The following is a 16,173-nucleotide window of genomic DNA, read 5'->3' on the forward strand; positions in this document are numbered from 1 at the left end:
ATCAAAGCAGATTAATGTGTTCAAATAATGTAGTCAGAATCCAGATTAAACCTGTAATTTGTGATAAGACAGTAATGATCACACATGCTCTACATCTGATATCTATCTAAAACCATGAAGACTTACAATGTCTCTGCAAACAGCAGAAAGCCTCTGGGGGTTTAATTAAGCAGTTTATAGCGAATATAGTTGCTGAAATAGTCACTGGTCGTATCAGTCTGTCTAAGTCAGCTGGCACAGAGTAAGGCCCTGAACAACCAGACTCGTTTTGGGGTCCGATCGGGTCGGATGATGGATGCAGCAGTTGGTACCTGTTAAAGTCAATGATCACTAACTGTGACCCTGTGACTACAACTGCTTCTCCAACTGACGTCTTTCCTAGTTGGAACTATGCAACAAATTGATGGCATGAGTGACACTAAGTGCGACATGGAGGTAAAACACACCCACTTTGGGGCAAACACAAACCAAAATCTTTTACTTGCAGAAAAGGTAGTGTGCTTATCCATGCTAGCAGTTCAGAAGTACAGAAAAAAATGAAAGAGTGAAACAGTGATGTTGTTTAAGCAGCTTTGAGTTTACTGCCGGACTGGCTTGTTTACATACTCTCACATGAATTGTTATTGTTGTTGAGTTGATAGACAGTCCAGTTAGGGACTGTGTGTCAGATCGAAATCAAAATCTGATCAGATGCAAGCTGTGTGTTTTGGGCTTAAAGGTTGAAAAAAATGGCATTTTCATTTCTGACATCTTTAAGGTCAGAGTATTTAGCAGAGAATTTTATTTTCCAGTCCTTAAAACAGCTGTAACCAGTTCGATTCCCAGCTGAGCCAGGGACAGCTGGCTTTTCTCTTACTGCCTTTATTCCTGTCCAGTTAAAGTTGAATAAAGGCCACTATTGCCATAAAAATATCACTTTAAAAAAATGTGCTGTATACAACATTGGTAAAATGTTTATCTGCAGGCTAAACATGCAGATAAACATGTTTATCTGCAGGCTACTGCAGATAAACTGTTATGCTGTTATGCTGTTTATCTACTGTTTATCTGCAGAGTACTGCAGATAAACAGTAGCCTGCACAGGTGATATCACAGGTGATATCAAGATTTTTTTATCAAGAGTTTTCAGGAGTAAAATGAGGAACCAAAATCCACAGGTGGAGAAATGAACCCATGCTGTATTATGTGTTAGAGGGCAATAAATCAATAAAGCAGCCTTGCCGTTGTCTCAGGTATTAAATGAAACTGCTTGGGCTCTCTGCAGGAGCTGCTGGTTGCATTCATCCAACACAAACAGCCACATGAGCACTGAAGTGAAAATCGGTGAATTGACTGAACCAGTTAGGTTCCATTAGTTCAGCCACCACCAGCTGATCTCACTGAGCGACCACTCTGGCTTTCTGAGCCCCCTGAGTCTCAGCAGGGGGTTCGCCTCATGTGCTTATTTAGTTTTTGGCATGGAACCCTAATGTTCATCACATTCACAGTGGAAGATCTGCTGTCAGCTGGGACATGGGATGAACAAGTCCCACTTTGTTAAAGAGCTTTAAGCACTCAGCCTTCCTGACAGTGAGTCCTCCATAGAGCTGCACTTACTGTTTCCAGTTCAGCTTATTGTCTGCTGGCAGTATCACAGCAAACAGGAAGTATATTTAGTAGCATGAATAAATACTTCTGCATCCAGAATCTCTCCAGTAAGATAACATAGTGACCCATGTTAACATATGAGCCATCCAGTCCTGAGCCATGTGTTGGATGGTGAGTCAGTTACTGTCTGGGTTCAGGTCTTGGTCAGGAGTCTCTCTGCATTTAGAATCAGAATAAGAAATCTTTTTTGTCATTGTGCAAGAAAAAAACAAAACTTTAGAAATAGCTTTAAAAAATGTGGTGTTCATATTCCACAGGCAGAGCATCTACCCCCATATTTACCAGTGAATAAACAGATGTGATTTATATTGTAGAATATTTTGACATTAATATTTATGATCCTTTTAGCATGCGACTAAGACGACTGTAACAGCATAACAGTATAAAAGCTATTTACAGGTTTCTGAAGACAAAGCATGACTGCACATCCGAGATGTGAATGTTGCTGTTGCATCATTTCCCAAAGATTCTCTATTGGACTGATCAGGAAGAGATGAACAAGGTCAACAACGATACTCAGGACATCAGGTTGGCTGTTTAAGTGATGCTAAAATGGCTCACAGCACCTGCAGCCTCAAGATGGATACATGTCTTTGCTTTTATGCTAAACTGGGACACAAAGGTCTGAATGATCTCCTATTGTCAAGTTTTAGTGAGTCTATGCAAACTGCTGCTGTACTTCATCTGCTTCAAGGTTCAAGATGCTACAAGATCAGATATGTTTTAATTTATTTGTATTTCTGGTCAAGTGCCTTGACACTATATTTGCTGTGAATTAGCACTACATAAATACACCCGACTCCTCTGAGCTCTGACATCAACCAGGCAGATTCAACTGCAAAGTTGCTGCTCAAACTAAATTTCCCTCTTTTGGACCAATCTCCGCCAACTTGAGACGGTTGCTGGTGATGACCTCAGCCAATCATCAGTTTGTGAAAGAACTAAACCAGAGAATCCGGACAGATTTCCCATGTGGCAGTCAAAGCCACTGAGATATAGATAACTGTATTTTTATGCTGTAAATTACTTTTAAATATTCTAAAACCCACTTTCCTTCTTAACATCTGATAATTTTATAATTTTTATTTAATATGTATTTATAATATGAAACATATGTTTCAATTTATTCTAAATGGTATTTGCTATTTATAAATCAGTTTGTATCCCTGCTGTTACAGTCGCCTTCCCTGAGGTGGCAGCAGAGAGCACAGACAGATAGCCAATCATTCCATCAATCCATATGAAAGATTTACTGAGTGGGTCTGTTCTTCCTTCACTAGAAAATGAATTTAAGGATTTACCCAAATGCAGAAAAAGGAAGGAAAGTGTTTTATTTTCATTTGCAGTAGATTAGTATCAGTGGGACAGACGGAACAATAAGGTAGTTGGACATTTTCACATAATCCAAAAACAAGAAGCAAACGGAAGCAGGTGGAAATATGTCACTGTTGCTTCATCTTGTCCCAGTGTTCTGGTGTGAGGGTCTTCTGTTCAAACGCATGGATTGCCTTCAGCTCCTCTGCAAGACACATGTTCACCATCCTGCAAACACAGACAGCACCAGTTTAAGGTTCCTAGGGAGAACGGCTCAAAGTGAGATGAGTGTGTTTACAGCAGAGCTCAGCAACAAACACCTGCAGCTCTTAGTCAAACTTTGAATGTTTTCTTCTGTCTGACAGAGACTTCTCTAGAGTCATCCTCATACTCTGGTTATTCTGCAGGATGGTGAACAAAAGCTGCAAAGCACACGTTTGCTTAGCTTGATGATTTTAGTGTTTTAGATCACAGCATTTCCTTCAGAAGCAGACAGTGAGGAGAAGTAGATCACAGCTGTAAATAATGTGTAAATGAGGCTGGGTGGGCCTCAGGGACTTCTTTAAATTTGCTTAAGTGGAGTAAAACATTTAACTGAACTTCAGAAAGAAAGCTAATAACACGTTAATCTCACATCACAGATCTTACCCTCTTATTAACTGATTTCTAATCCAGTCCAGAATCCTAAAACCTTCAGAATGCCTCCTGTCTTTTCTTTTATCTCCAAACTACACACACTTCCAGCTTCACCAGGAAATGAGCAAACCACTGGATTCTGCTTCAGGTTTTCAGGATATGGATGTACGATATATCGGCTTCCACATCGCTATCAGCAGATGTTATGCATTTTTTAACATATTGGTCTGATAAATAAAACTGGCAGGACATTAACAACCAAAGTTTTTTTTTCTACCTCGTTGCCATTTGTTGGGGGGCTGGCTGGACTGTGGGGAGTTAAACTGGAGCAGAGAAGAAATGTATAGTTTGATTCCAACTGTAGGGACCTTTGCTGCATGTCTTCACTCCTTCTCATAAATTCAGGTCTTTGGAATTTATTCCACATCTATCCTGATTTTTGCAGATTGTGAAGGAAACCCAGGTTACATCCTGCCAGGTTTCAGTACCATCATGTAAACCATGTCATCCTCTCCTCCCTGTGCATCGTCTGTGGCTCTGGATGGATGAGCCCAGGTATTTAAACCAGAAACTTCCTCTAATTAATTTTAACATTTTATTTCCAATTGGAATAACTAAAAAACATAATTATCAAAAAATCTGAAACAAGGATTTGAACTAAACGTGAACGGCAGCTTAGATCATTGAATGAGCTATCTAAGCTAACAACGTACTTGCAGATGTTTGGGATGTTGCACTGGAGAGACATTTGAATTATGAGCTTTAAATCTCTACTGATAAGTGGACTATGTTTGCTATAATATTCTGGTTCATACACAAATATTTTATTCTAGCACTGATCGTAATGCACATGGAGAACTAGATTTGAAATGTGTAAGTAACCTTCCACCATGTAGATATCAGAAACTAATAAAACGTTCCAGCAGCAGCAGCTCAGCTGAATCCCACCTGTGTCTTTGTAACAATGGTTTCCCCTCAAACTGCGCCGACACCACCAGGACTTTGAAGCTGGCTGCACATCTTTCTGGTGAGGTATCCTCTACGTCCTGAAAAGCACAACATCAACGCTTACTTCACTGACCAGCATCAGAAAAACAGACAATATGATCAGAAATCTGGTTACTGATTAGATAAACTGTCCATAGAAATGTTCCCTTTGGGAAAAAATAATTACTGGAAAAGTCTAACTGAACAATCTTTGTGTTTATGGGATAAAAAAAAATATTCTATTTTTTTTATTTAGCCAGTAATTCCACACAATAAAGCTGCCATGTTTATAACAGAGGATGAAGGAAAAGGCTGCATAGAAGCAGCTGTCAGGTTCTCTTATCACCAGGTTGCTCCCCAAAAGTCAACTATGTATTTGCAGGATGCAAGTAATGCTGCAGCTCTGCATCTCTCACTCACCATTTTCTCTACTTTGTATATTAATTCCTTCAATTCATTAATACTTTATTTTTTTCAAAGGAAAATTAAATATTGCTGTAGCTCATGACATCTAAGGATCTTTTCCTTCCAGCTCTCAGTGCAACGTTTTTTCTCTGCTCCTGCCTCATTTGCTTTGCTTTTCCTCTTTAAGTCTCTGGCTGTTTGATTAGAGAAACGTTGGAGTCCAGGGTAATGCCCAGATGTTAATTTTACAAATGCTGATCAAGATCAACGATGTTAGAATATGACAGACAGACAGAGCTTATATAATGGTTCCCGTAAAGGAGCTTGCTGTTGTTGGGTGCTGCTGACTGAGGGAATATGGAATATGGAGAACTGGTCTGTTTTACAGGTAATCAAGTTTGAATGTCCCCAAAGCAAAAATTGTCCAGATGGCACACACTGGCACAATGTTGACAGTTCAGATTGGACTCTGCCAGGCAGAGTGGCAAAATCTAAATCCAATTAAATACATTGAAGCTCATTTATTGTTTAAATTTAGCATGTTGCTTTTAATTCTTCCAGAATGGACATAGAACACCGCATGCTACAGGACTGGTGATCGTCTACCCAACTTACATAGGGCAGAATAAGTCTGAGATGTTTACATACAAGCACTCACTGAGGATTGATGATGTATCAGGTTCTGAAGGGAGCAGCCCATTTCTCAGTGGGATAGTCAAAGTGCGAGTGAATTTGTGTGCCTAGATGCATGGGAAAGCCAAGTTTCCTTTGGAAATGGGATTCAATCCAAAACCCTGAACAGCAAGCCAGAAAAAGATTACAACCAAAGGGTTGTTGTGACCTAGTTAAAGCCACAACTCAATCCGATTGGCTAAACTATTGCTATGATGACCACTGAGTCTGATGGTAGTGACTGAAGCAGCTTAACCACACATACAACAATCAAAGAAATGACAGAGAGAGACCTACCACATGCACTGCCTCGAGCTCCTTAATTAGCTTCTCCCGGATGTGATCTGCTGACACTGCCATGTCTATCTGAAACAATACATACAGAAATACTGACTGTAGATCAGCTTAAATATCTTTAATACGGTTTTATTCAAGACACAAAAAAACAAACAAAAAATTAGAAAGTCAGCGTCCAAAGACTTCCTGTATTAAACAATTTACATGACAGTCCATGTGTGTGACTCTCATAGTACAGTAGAAGCATACATAACTAAACGCTACCTGTGATCTGCTGATTTCAACTGGACACCGTACAACCGGTTACGTTATTATGGCCCAAAAAGAATATCCAATTGACTCTTGGCTATGACCATTTTTAGCCAATCGGTAGCCTTCTAAGCCGTGACGCTATTTTCAAAACAACAAATGATCATCGAAATAGGAGTCCATACAGAAAAGACAACAAGATTCTTTTTAGTGATTGTTGTAAGAATAATTTTAATTACGTATGTTGACAGCAACGTGAGAGTATACTTTAGATATTTTTTAAAAATAATGGGATTTTTTGTCTTCTGCACATAGAGGGGGTTATTTCCAACTTATTTGATCAGGCACCGTCAAGGTCCACTAAAGGCTGACAGGAACTGAACAGGAACTAGTAGTGACAGAACTGATACAGAAGCAAAACATTATGACATTACCATAACATGTTATTAGCTTTTAACATTTCCCCTAACTTTGTGAACATTATTTCACTCGTTCATCAACTATAGCCATGGGTCATTTCAATTAACGGTTGCCACCGTCTCATACGGAAGTTATTAAGGTTTTCATGATGGTCGTGGAGGTGGAGAGCTTCTTCGGTGTGTACATGCTTTACTGCACTAACCCAAAATTTAAAGGCCGTATCTACATCGGCTTCACGGTCAACCCTGAGCGGCGGATTGGACAACACAATGCCGGGAGGCACAGAGGGGGTGCCAAGAGAACCAGTGGCAGGGGACCGTGGTAAACATACTGTTATTCAGTTGAATTGTGTTTACAGTTGGTAATATTTAAGAATGACCATAACTCTAATATGCACCTGTTCCTCTGTGTTGCTTAGGGAGATGGTACTAATTATCCATGGATTCCCTTCAGATATAGCTGCCCTGAGGGTGAGTCCAGGTTCCAGAGTTCAGGTCTGCATCACATCACAGTTAGTGATGTCCAGTGTAGGAGATACACACTGTTGCTCCGATCGCATCTTTTACAACCCAACAATCTCTGCAGGAATTTTCACTATGCCAGAGAAAACCAGCTTGTTCATCTATCCACTATCTATCAGTTCCAGCATATGTTCCCAAATGTCATCATCACAGTGACTCTACTGTGTTCTGTAAAATTTTTCCTACATATTCTGAAAAAGCCTTTTTTTAAAAATGGTCCCATTCATTCATTCATTCATTCATTCATTCATTCATTCATTCATTCATTCATTCATTCATTCATTCTAACCCTGTAAGATCCAGTGTTGTAATATTACAGCATCTCTATTTCCAACACAAAAATGTTCAAATGTTGACTTTTCTTCTGTTTTTTTATCCAAACTTAGAAATTCAATCATATTCTTGGAATATTATTGAATATGAAATGTTCATATGATTTCCCCACACATGATCAAAAACTACCACACCTCCAAAATCTCCAAAAATCTGAGTGACTGTGCCACATTAATCAAAAAGGTTGTAGATAGGATGTCTTGATTTTTTGTTGTTGTTGGTCATTACAATGTCTTGAACATATGCATGTGTAATTTTTGTGCAAGTTTGTACAAAATATTTTTTAAAAAGTGTACTAAAAGTTTACGTCATGCCTTTAATTTTTTAGCATGACACAAAATATTTATCTAACTTCCTTAAGTCAGCACAGGGAATCTGTTAAAACTGAAGATGAACTTTTGTGTCATTTAATGCAGTTATTGTGTGTTGGACTGGTCTCTAATCCACTCAGGATCAAATTATGCAAACAGGTTAAATGTCCATTAGCACAATCTTGAGAACCCTAATGGAGCAGATCCTGTATCATGCTGTATAGTTCAGTTTGAATTAGTATTTGTTTTTATCTTGATTTGCATTCTTTCAAATCACAGTGAGTTAAAACTTGCTTAACTGATTGACAGGAACACTGGTGTCTGACTTTGAAATGGATAAATCAGAAAAACACTTCTGAGATTGCCTGGATCATAATCCTCATATATAGTTATATAGTTTAACTTGTATGTGTAATATTGACTATGTGAGGAGAAAATGTGGAGAACTAAAATTTTTGTGATTAGTTCATGTTGTCTTTCCCTGGCAGTTTGAGTGGGCGTGGCAGCACCCTCACTCTTCCAGACGACTTTCCCATGTCTCCCGACGTTCCAAAAGAGAAACGAGCCTGCAGTTCCACTGGCGCGTCGTCTCCAACATGCTGCGGGTGGCGCCATGGAGCAGGCTCCCTCTGACTGCCCGCTGGCTCAGACAGGAGTATAGGATGGACTTTGACCCCGGCCTGCAGCCCCCACTGCACATCCCCATCGCCTTCGGCAGCGTGAGGGCCAAAAAGAAGCAGTCGCTGCCATCTGCAGGTGAAGATGAAGATGTGATGTCTGTGTGTTTCCTTTGCAAGGCGATGGTAAAGGTAAGAAATGTGTCCTCAACAAGCTATTTATCCACGTCTGGCTGGTTTGCTCCATCCTGTCCTCCTCCTCAGGTGTCAGAGAAGCTAAGCTGTTTCCTTCCTTCCTGTGGGATGGTCAGTCATGTAGTTTGCCTGGCCAAATATTTTCTAAGGTCCGAGCCGTCCCACCTCCTGCCTGTAGAGGGACAGTGTCCTTCCTGCCATGGCTCGGTGCTGTGGGGGAGCCTCATTCGCCATAAACACGGCTGCCTTGGAGACCTGGAGGAGGTCATTTCCTCCACATCACAGGTCAGATTGGTACTTCAGTGAAACCCCTAAAGGCTGTGTGTTTGCTCACTAACTGGTGTTTGTTGCTCCTACAGAGCCACTGGGCAGATGAACTGCAGATGTGAAGAAAAGGAGGCTGCAGTAGAGACTATAAGAGTGAACTCCTGCCATTAGTGCTGAAGAGTGTATATAAATTTTACTGTCTCATCATGAGGTTTTTAATTCTTTCTTAACTTTGTAATATGGACAATCATTAAATTTTCCCACATAAAAGATTAAGGAAATAATTTTATTGCTTCATTTCAACAGGATGTGTTCTATAAAGCTCTTCTGTTGAACATGTTTTCTATAGCTAATGTGAAACATGTCTTTTTTTGTGTTTTTGTTGTTTTCGGGACCTGAAAAGAATAATAGAAAATTTTCTTTATTTTGTCTGCTTCACTATTTAAATGTATGTATATAACTTTTATTTTAAAATACGTTTTTAAAATATTTGTTAAACTATCACCATGTTGTGACAATATGAGCCAGTGCTACACTGTAGCACTCTTCTCAGTGTTACAGTGGCTGTCTGAAGAAACGCACCGCTTCCAGTCAAAAACAGCCAGGGATTAGCATGTTGGATGGATGGATGGATGGATGGATATTCAGATATTCACTGTTTCACATTTCAAGTATCAGATCAAAAGTTCATTTGCGATATCAATGTTTGTTTATAATACATAGTTTTCATCTTTTACTGGGCACACCCTGCACAGGATGCCAGGGCATTCTGTGTAATGTCTATGTTATTTTGTGCATTACAGGCCCAAAATAAACATGACATTTATTTATATTGATACAAACCTCAGGTTAGAAGGGTAAAGGAGATGAGGTGAATGAAAAAAAAAAAGTTACAAGAGTTATTGGGAACTGTGTATGCATAGAGACTCATTATTCTTTCAGCTGATTGTGTTTAACAGAAATTTAAACAAAATTTTCCTGCGGAGGAAATGGGTTTCCTCCGCAGGGTGGCTGGGCTTTCCCTTAGAGATGGGGTGAGAAGCTCGGTCATCCGGGAGGGACTCAGAGTAGAGCCACTGCTCCTTCACATCAAGAGGAGCCAGTTGAGGTGGCTCGGGCATCTGGTCAAGATGCCTCCTGGACGCCTCCCTGGTGAGGTGTTCCGGGCACGTCCCACCGGGAGGAGGCCCCGGGAAAGACCCAGGACACACTGGAGGGACTATGTCTCTCGGCTGGCCTGGGGACGCCTCGGGGTTCCCCCGGAGGAGCTGGAAGAAGTGGCTGGGGAGAGGGAAGTCTGGGCCTCCCTTCTGAAGCTGCTGCCCCCGCGACCCAACCCAGATAAGTGGAAGAAAATGGATGGATGGTGTTTAACAGTGTCTTGGACACCAACGGCTTCACATGTTTTACAGCTGATCCTGTCTGTACCGCTTAGCATGACAAAGAATCTGACTGAATGCAGACCTGTTTACATCCATCTTACAAAGGAACATTTCCTGCACTTAACACAAGCTGCATTCCATCAGGCCATTTCAAAACATCTTCAGTGTTCAAATGTTATGCACTGTGTGTAGACTTTCTAAAAGACTGAAAATGGAGAGCAAAAAAGGTAAAGTTATATGTGGGGTAAAAACTATAAGTTCGATATTTATATGTTTTAGGAGTGCATTAGTGGTTTGACTTTAAGCAAAATAATTAGAACTATAGTTGGCATAAAATAAGGATTAGTTGAGCTTTAAATCTGCAGCTGCACATAGTCTGGTCATCCTTCTTTCTGCTGGTCAGCTGGTGATTGGATCGTGATCACTGGCTGCGGAGGCAAAAAGAAAAAAAACATTTGAGTCTTATAATAATATTGTTAGCTTAATTTTGTTTTTATTTCTGAAAACTAACATACAATACCTTTAAGATGTTTTTATACATCTAGAACATATCTACATTTAGGTTTAACTAGAAAATACATTGAATACTCAGAATATTAGAATAATTGTAATTTCAATTATTTTTTGAGAAAAAATAATTAGTGGGATGAATGAATATGTTTTTTGTTTAATACAGTGGAATGTTTGCCAGTTGTTTTCCTGAACCTGAGATGTTTGAAGGTTTACATTCTGTTTGATAAACCAAACCGGCTTTAACTCACAACCCTCTGCCTGAGCTGTGTGTTCAGCTAACCGGGGTAAACCAGCTTCAACTCTGGAACACATGGCTACGGTGTTCCAGATTTTTACCTGCAGCTAAAAATCACATTTTTGATTATATCTGTTAAAACACTTCATTTTCCAGCAGTAAATAAGCGGGATAAGACATTAATATGTGTGAGAGGGCTTCCTATCTTTTTATGTGACTATACTGAAATTAAAGTGACCCTCAGGCAGACACTCTTATCTCCAATTACGTCACTTCTGAAGTGAATTGGTTGCATTGGATTTTTATTTTAATAAAGGGGGCTGAGTCAGCAGTATATAAATCGAAATGAATTAAAGCCAAACACAATTTTTAGATTTTTATTTGTAGTAAAATTTCAAAACCGTGCAGTCATTTTCCTTTAGCAATATTGAAGTGCATTGGAGTACACTGTTGCTCTGACACAAAATAATCCATTTAAGTTTGGTAATGTAATAAAATAGGAAAGAAAAATTCAAAGATTATGAATATTTATGGAAGATACTACAAGTCTTCCAGGAAATGTGGATGTGCAGCATGAGTGTTGTTTTAGAGGAGAAACATTTCATTATATTTCAAGTATTCAAATGTTCAACAAAATCAGGACAAAAAGTGTTGAAAGGCCCTCTGAATATGGCAATGCATGTGGTCCATAAAGGTGGGAGCAGACAGCTCCAGGTTATAAGCCAGAAGTGTTTGTTAATTATATATTTGTGTTTTGCTTGTTGAAAAAAGCAGTTGGTGAAGCAGTTTATTTGTTATTCTTTGATCAACAATTACCAAAGTGACTGGACCAGAATATGAAATGGACCAGTCCGATGGATGCTCCTACAAAAACCACTGAATGCTGAAAATGTGTACATTACAGCTTTTTATTCTCTTAATATTTACAAAAAATATATGTAATCAAATATCAGTTTTCAGTTGGAATGTACAGAACAAATATCACAGGAGAAAAAAAATAGCCCTGAAATGACTAATTATGCCCTCAGTTTTTCTAACCTGACATTTTAATGGGGATTAGTTTTTTTCCTATCTTTCCTCCTGAAAAACAAATAGTAACACTGAGCATAAACAATCTCCCTTGGGAATCTTCATTATCGGTTTACTAAGTCAGTTGGTTTGTGAACTCACCATTTTGTTGGCCGCTCCACAACAGTTGACCACCTTGCAGCAGTAGGCAGCCAGGGTGGCAGAGATGGCCAGCAGACAGGCCTGGATTAGAATCCCTCCAGCAAAGAAATGGGAATGGATGCTCTGAAAGTGGATAGAATGAGTCAGCATGAACTACAGCTAAACTCCTGAACTCAGACATCAACTCCTTTCATATGTTACACAATATCAGTTAACATCCAAGATTCATTCTTCAGTTCCTAAAACTGGACTTTACTTCTCATATGAACTTGAGGGTGTGGTTTTTAGGAATATTATTCAGTCTTTACCTCAACCTGCTGACAGATTGTGTTGTAATTATATGTACTGTTGACGGTGTTTCTCTCAAAAGAATTAAACCAGCAGTTGGTGGATGGGACTCCCAGAAGTATTATGGTGAAGATCATGTTCAAGAAAGAGGCAACACATGCCAAGATCTGCATCACCAAACAGGCCGTGAGCTGTCACAAAACAAAGGTTTTTTTATATAAATATAGATTGCTTTGAACACATTCACATATTAAACAGCAAAAAAGAATGAACCTCTCACAGTAAAGCCATCATATAACAAGAGTCAGTGTCACCATAAGTTTCACTTCTGTTTCTCCTCAGCAGCTGGTTGCTGGAAACTGCTGGTGTCAGTTAGAGGGTTTTTCACAGTACTCTGATTTGCAGCAGTTTTGCATCCTGTTCCGATCATCTCTGGTTGCACAAGATTACCAGTACCAGTACTGCCAAATAAAGGAAGATGACTGCAGAGTCTTTTTAACATTTGCTCTATTAGTGTGAAGAAACACTTTTTCTGTGTTCAAAGACAAACAACAGCTTGTACAGCTTGGCATCTTTATTGTTCATTTGTTGATATTTTCATATGTAAATCTGACCTTTCCTGTTCTGAGGCCAGTTCATCTAAATTTGTTTCATTTACTGAATAACAGAAAAATAAGATACAATACAAATTTTCTTAGAGTACGGAAGTTTAAATACTTACAATTTGGTGGATTGCATTAACTGTAAAACTTGTGTCAAACTTTTCAGATATCCTTTAATATTTGAGATCTTCCTCTCAGCCTCAGAAGCTTCTTCTTTTTTTTAGTCCATTTTAGTCCAATTACCCACCAGAACAGGATAAGGTTTTTGCTCCTGACAGTATTTTCAAAGTGTAATCTGGCTTTTTATGCTTTTGCTGAATGTAACATGTGAAACATTTACAGAACACAAATCTAGTTTTGTGTTGCAACACACAGAAAAGAAAAATTACTTCTGCTATTTGAAAAATCTTTAGTTGACTTTTCTTCTTTGTTTCAAAAGACAAAGATCTGAAGAGAGATGTAAATTGTATACAAAGTTTACAACATTTACCATTAAATAAAGAAATGTGGAAGCAGTGGTAGAAGTGAAGCAATCTGAAATGTCAAATTAAAATTTAACAATAACAAAAACTAAATTTGTCAAGCTAAAAAAGTGCAGGAGCAAGATTGCCATGAGAGGTGGTTACAATAAATATATCTATGTAGAAATTATTAATACCTTTTAGCAAATACTGTGCCATAAACTACATTGCCAGGTGTGCCCTAATTGGACTTAAAGCTGTAAATTAACCTGCTAAGCATTACAGAAACAAAACATCATCATCATGACAAACTATTTTAAAGACATCTTAATGTATGTAAGTTCCAGAAGTCAAAAAGGAAATATCTAAAAGGACTCTAGTTATTCTGGCATTTGGCCAAAAGAAATTGTTTTGGAAAAATCAGGAATGGGAATTCATTTATGATTCCTCCAAAACATGGACGACCATCGGATCCAGACCAGCAAACAGTCATAGAGTTTGGATGATTATTTAATAACAGGTATTATGTAAACATGATGAAATTTCATCTGCTTTAAAGAGGGAAATTGTTAAAAATGTAATAGCAGGAGGAAGGAATTTTAAAGGTGAAACTTTGAGGATTTTGACAAGTGTGATTGGTGAAGTTAATGACATGAAAAGTGACAAGAAGAACATCAAGCTACGCTGCGTTGCATTTGTTCAGCAATGACTTACTGTTGGCAGATGTAGGTTCTTTGCTGCAACAGCTACACTCCCAGCTACAATTATCTGCAATGACAAATCATGATCATAGATAAATTTAACATTTTTCTAGTTAACCCATCGTCATAGCATTAAGCAGAGGAACACAGCAAACTATTGCATGCTTGGGGTGATAGAAGCATTATTGTTGGGAAAAGTGTTCATTATTCTCAGTGTAGTTGGGCACTATCATGCACTGGTTGAGGAAATCAGAACATTCACTTTGACGTTTTTGCTCAATGTACTGTCAAAATTATATTTCTTGTTAAATATACTTGTTTAAAATTTTTGAATTTCAAACTGAGAGCTTATTTTTCTGGAGTTTTGGGAGAACTAAAAAAAACCCCCTCCAAGGTGCATCCCACATTAAAGTATATAAGTACCTAACTTAACAGCGCTTATAGTCGGCACCAGGTGTTTGCTAATTGTTGCTGCCTCTAGTATGTAGGGGGAGTTTTGTGGAAATAGGTGGCGCTTTGTGAGAGCAAGTGTTTAGGCACCCCTGAATGGTTGCCATGGGATATTCAAGGACTCCACAAACATGCAGGATGAACCAAAGCAACACTCCATCTGTGTTTTGATGAGGGAATAACATTATAACATGATATAAAGGACAGAAAAGTATATTTTATATAATGCCCCCTTTAAACCTTGACCTGCTTCCATGTCCTTGCTCAGTAACAACTGTTAGTTTGGCATGTAGGCCAAATCATTTATTTTGGTCTCTAGAACTTTCGCCCTCATATTCCCTATATCTCTGGGTCATATGACTATATGACTACTACTGTAAGGCACTGTATCCACTGTACCATTGCCAATAAACACCTTGTGCTAGTATCTGAGTGGCATTATGTCCAAGATGACTGGTTTCCATCTGAAAGGCTGAAAACTATTATCATGCATTATTTTAGAATTGAATAACTTTGGATGAAATGCACCGTCTGTCCAACTTGTACTTATAAACATCAGAGTAATAAACAGTTTTTCTGCAGCTATCATGTCTGGATGTGTGAGGTTTCTCCAATGGAAGTGTGAGCTGCATGTGCATCAGTAAAGAACAGTAGAGGCTTCAGGTGAACCTCCAGTTTGATTCTACTGGGCACTTACCAGCAGGGAAAAGAAGAGTAAAGGAATATCTGATTCAGAAGAACTCAGACCTTTAGCCCTAAACAAACTGAGACTGATGATCATATACACACTGAAGCAGATTTGAGTTATCTGTGGAACAAAGAAAAAGTAGTTCAATTAAGGCTGCAAAATAGTTGAAAAGCAAAGACTTAAACATACATAGACCCTCACACAGCATACCCCAAGAACTTTAGGCTCAGCTTCCAGATATTTCTCCTTCCTTTTGGCATTCCTCTGAAACGTGACGGCAACCAGCGGGCTCTGGGCTGGGCTGGCCCCTTGCTCCACAGCTACTGTCTCATCTGAAACTAACACTGCCACGTTTAGTCAACAGCCAATGTTTGATACTTTCACTGTGCATATTGTGGAAATTGATATGATTAATTTCAGCTTAGTTAGTTTAACACCAACATAGAACAAATATTGATCGAACAATTTACAAGACAAATAAGATGTCATCACATGCAGTTGTGATGTCACTTCAAAATGGGTGTCATTTTTTTTCATCCAGGTTGAAAAATGTTTAATTGAGATGAAAATATATTTCTGGAGAAGCTCTTGGACACAAAGGCAGCAACACACACAGCACTCTACGCTGTCAAAAGTTTCTGCTTGTCTACCTCCGCAACTTGAGTTTCATTCTATTTTTATTCCATAAGTTTCCATGAGAAGTTAGTGTATTAATTTATTCTGTAACAACTTCAGCTCTTTTGGAAAGGCTTAGTTTGTAAAAAAAAAAAATATATATATATATATATATATATATATATATATATATATTT

At 38.7% G+C, this 16,173-nt stretch overlaps 3 protein-coding genes across 8 annotated transcripts in view; 1 reads left to right on the top strand and 2 right to left on the bottom strand.

Moving 5' to 3' along the window:
* Window positions 1-2,953: 2,953 nt before the first annotated feature.
* LOC106956461 (bolA-like protein 2) lies at window positions 2,954-6,321 on the bottom strand. 4 transcript variants are annotated; one of them, XM_015047314.1, is made up of 4 exons: window positions 6,223-6,321; window positions 5,959-6,027; window positions 4,546-4,643; window positions 2,954-3,189 (listed from the first exon to the last, which is right to left on the bottom strand). In XM_015047314.1, the coding sequence occupies exons 2-4, from the start codon at window positions 6,019-6,021 to the stop codon at window positions 3,090-3,092; spliced, it is 261 nt and encodes an 86-aa protein (XP_014902800.1). In that variant the 5' UTR covers window positions 6,022-6,027; window positions 6,223-6,321; the 3' UTR covers window positions 2,954-3,089. The 4 variants fall into 4 exon arrangements, with proteins under 4 accessions (XP_014902800.1, XP_014902806.1, XP_014902817.1 ...); XM_015047320.1 differs by having other exon boundaries at window positions 5,959-6,023; window positions 6,218-6,314; XM_015047331.1 differs by having other exon boundaries at window positions 5,959-6,023; window positions 6,223-6,254.
* Window positions 6,322-6,504: 183 nt separating this feature from the next.
* slx1b (SLX1 homolog B, structure-specific endonuclease subunit) lies at window positions 6,505-9,218 on the top strand. Of its 2 annotated transcripts, none has more exons than XM_015047273.1 (5): window positions 6,505-6,948; window positions 7,046-7,121; window positions 8,281-8,601; window positions 8,674-8,889; window positions 8,964-9,218. In XM_015047273.1, the coding sequence occupies exons 1-5, from the start codon at window positions 6,773-6,775 to the stop codon at window positions 8,991-8,993; spliced, it is 819 nt and encodes a 272-aa protein (XP_014902759.1). In that variant the 5' UTR covers window positions 6,505-6,772; the 3' UTR covers window positions 8,994-9,218. The 2 variants fall into 2 exon arrangements, with proteins under 2 accessions (XP_014902759.1, XP_014902768.1); XM_015047282.1 differs by having other exon boundaries at window positions 6,509-6,948; window positions 7,046-7,097.
* A 1,106-nt stretch (window positions 9,219-10,324) lies between these two features.
* Window positions 10,325-16,173, bottom strand: part of LOC106956449 (uncharacterized) — a 10,519-nt gene continuing 4,670 nt past the window's right edge. The window contains exons 2-7 of one of the 2 annotated variants that reach the window (XM_015047302.1): window positions 15,572-15,693; window positions 15,371-15,481; window positions 14,237-14,290; window positions 12,480-12,650; window positions 12,172-12,294; window positions 10,325-10,681 (exon numbers count right to left, since the gene is read on the bottom strand). In XM_015047302.1, the coding sequence (XP_014902788.1) occupies window positions 10,634-10,681; window positions 12,172-12,294; window positions 12,480-12,650; window positions 14,237-14,290; window positions 15,371-15,481; window positions 15,572-15,693 (629 nt within the window). In that variant the 3' untranslated portion in view covers window positions 10,325-10,633. Of the gene's footprint in view, window positions 10,682-12,171; window positions 12,295-12,479; window positions 12,651-14,236; window positions 14,291-15,370; window positions 15,482-15,571; window positions 15,700-16,173 lie in introns of both variants that reach the window. The other variant, XM_015047295.1, reaches the window with a different exon arrangement.

Source organism: Poecilia latipinna, unplaced genomic scaffold, assembly GCF_001443285.1.
Source record: "Poecilia latipinna isolate Pla-1442-1.1 unplaced genomic scaffold, P_latipinna-1.0 Scaffold40, whole genome shotgun sequence".
NCBI lineage: Eukaryota > Metazoa > Chordata > Actinopteri > Cyprinodontiformes > Poeciliidae > Poecilia > Poecilia latipinna.

Coding starts and splice junctions, on each gene's coding strand:
- LOC106956461 (XM_015047314.1), bottom strand. CDS start 6,021: ATGGCAGTGTCAGCAGATCACATCCGGGAGAAGCTAATTAAGGAGCTC. Junction 4,644..5,958: donor AGCTCGAGGCAGTGCATGTG/GTAGGTCTCTCT, acceptor TGTGCTTTTCAG/GACGTAGAGGATACCTCACC. Junction 3,190..4,545: donor CCATTGTTACAAAGACACAG/GTGGGATTCAGC, acceptor CTGTGTTTGCAG/GATGGTGAACATGTGTCTTG.
- slx1b (XM_015047273.1), top strand. CDS start 6,773: ATGATGGTCGTGGAGGTGGAGAGCTTCTTCGGTGTGTACATGCTTTAC. Junction 6,949..7,045: donor ACCAGTGGCAGGGGACCGTG/GTAAACATACTG, acceptor TGTGTTGCTTAG/GGAGATGGTACTAATTATCC. Junction 7,122..8,280: donor GTCCAGGTTCCAGAGTTCAG/GTCTGCATCACA, acceptor TTTCCCTGGCAG/TTTGAGTGGGCGTGGCAGCA.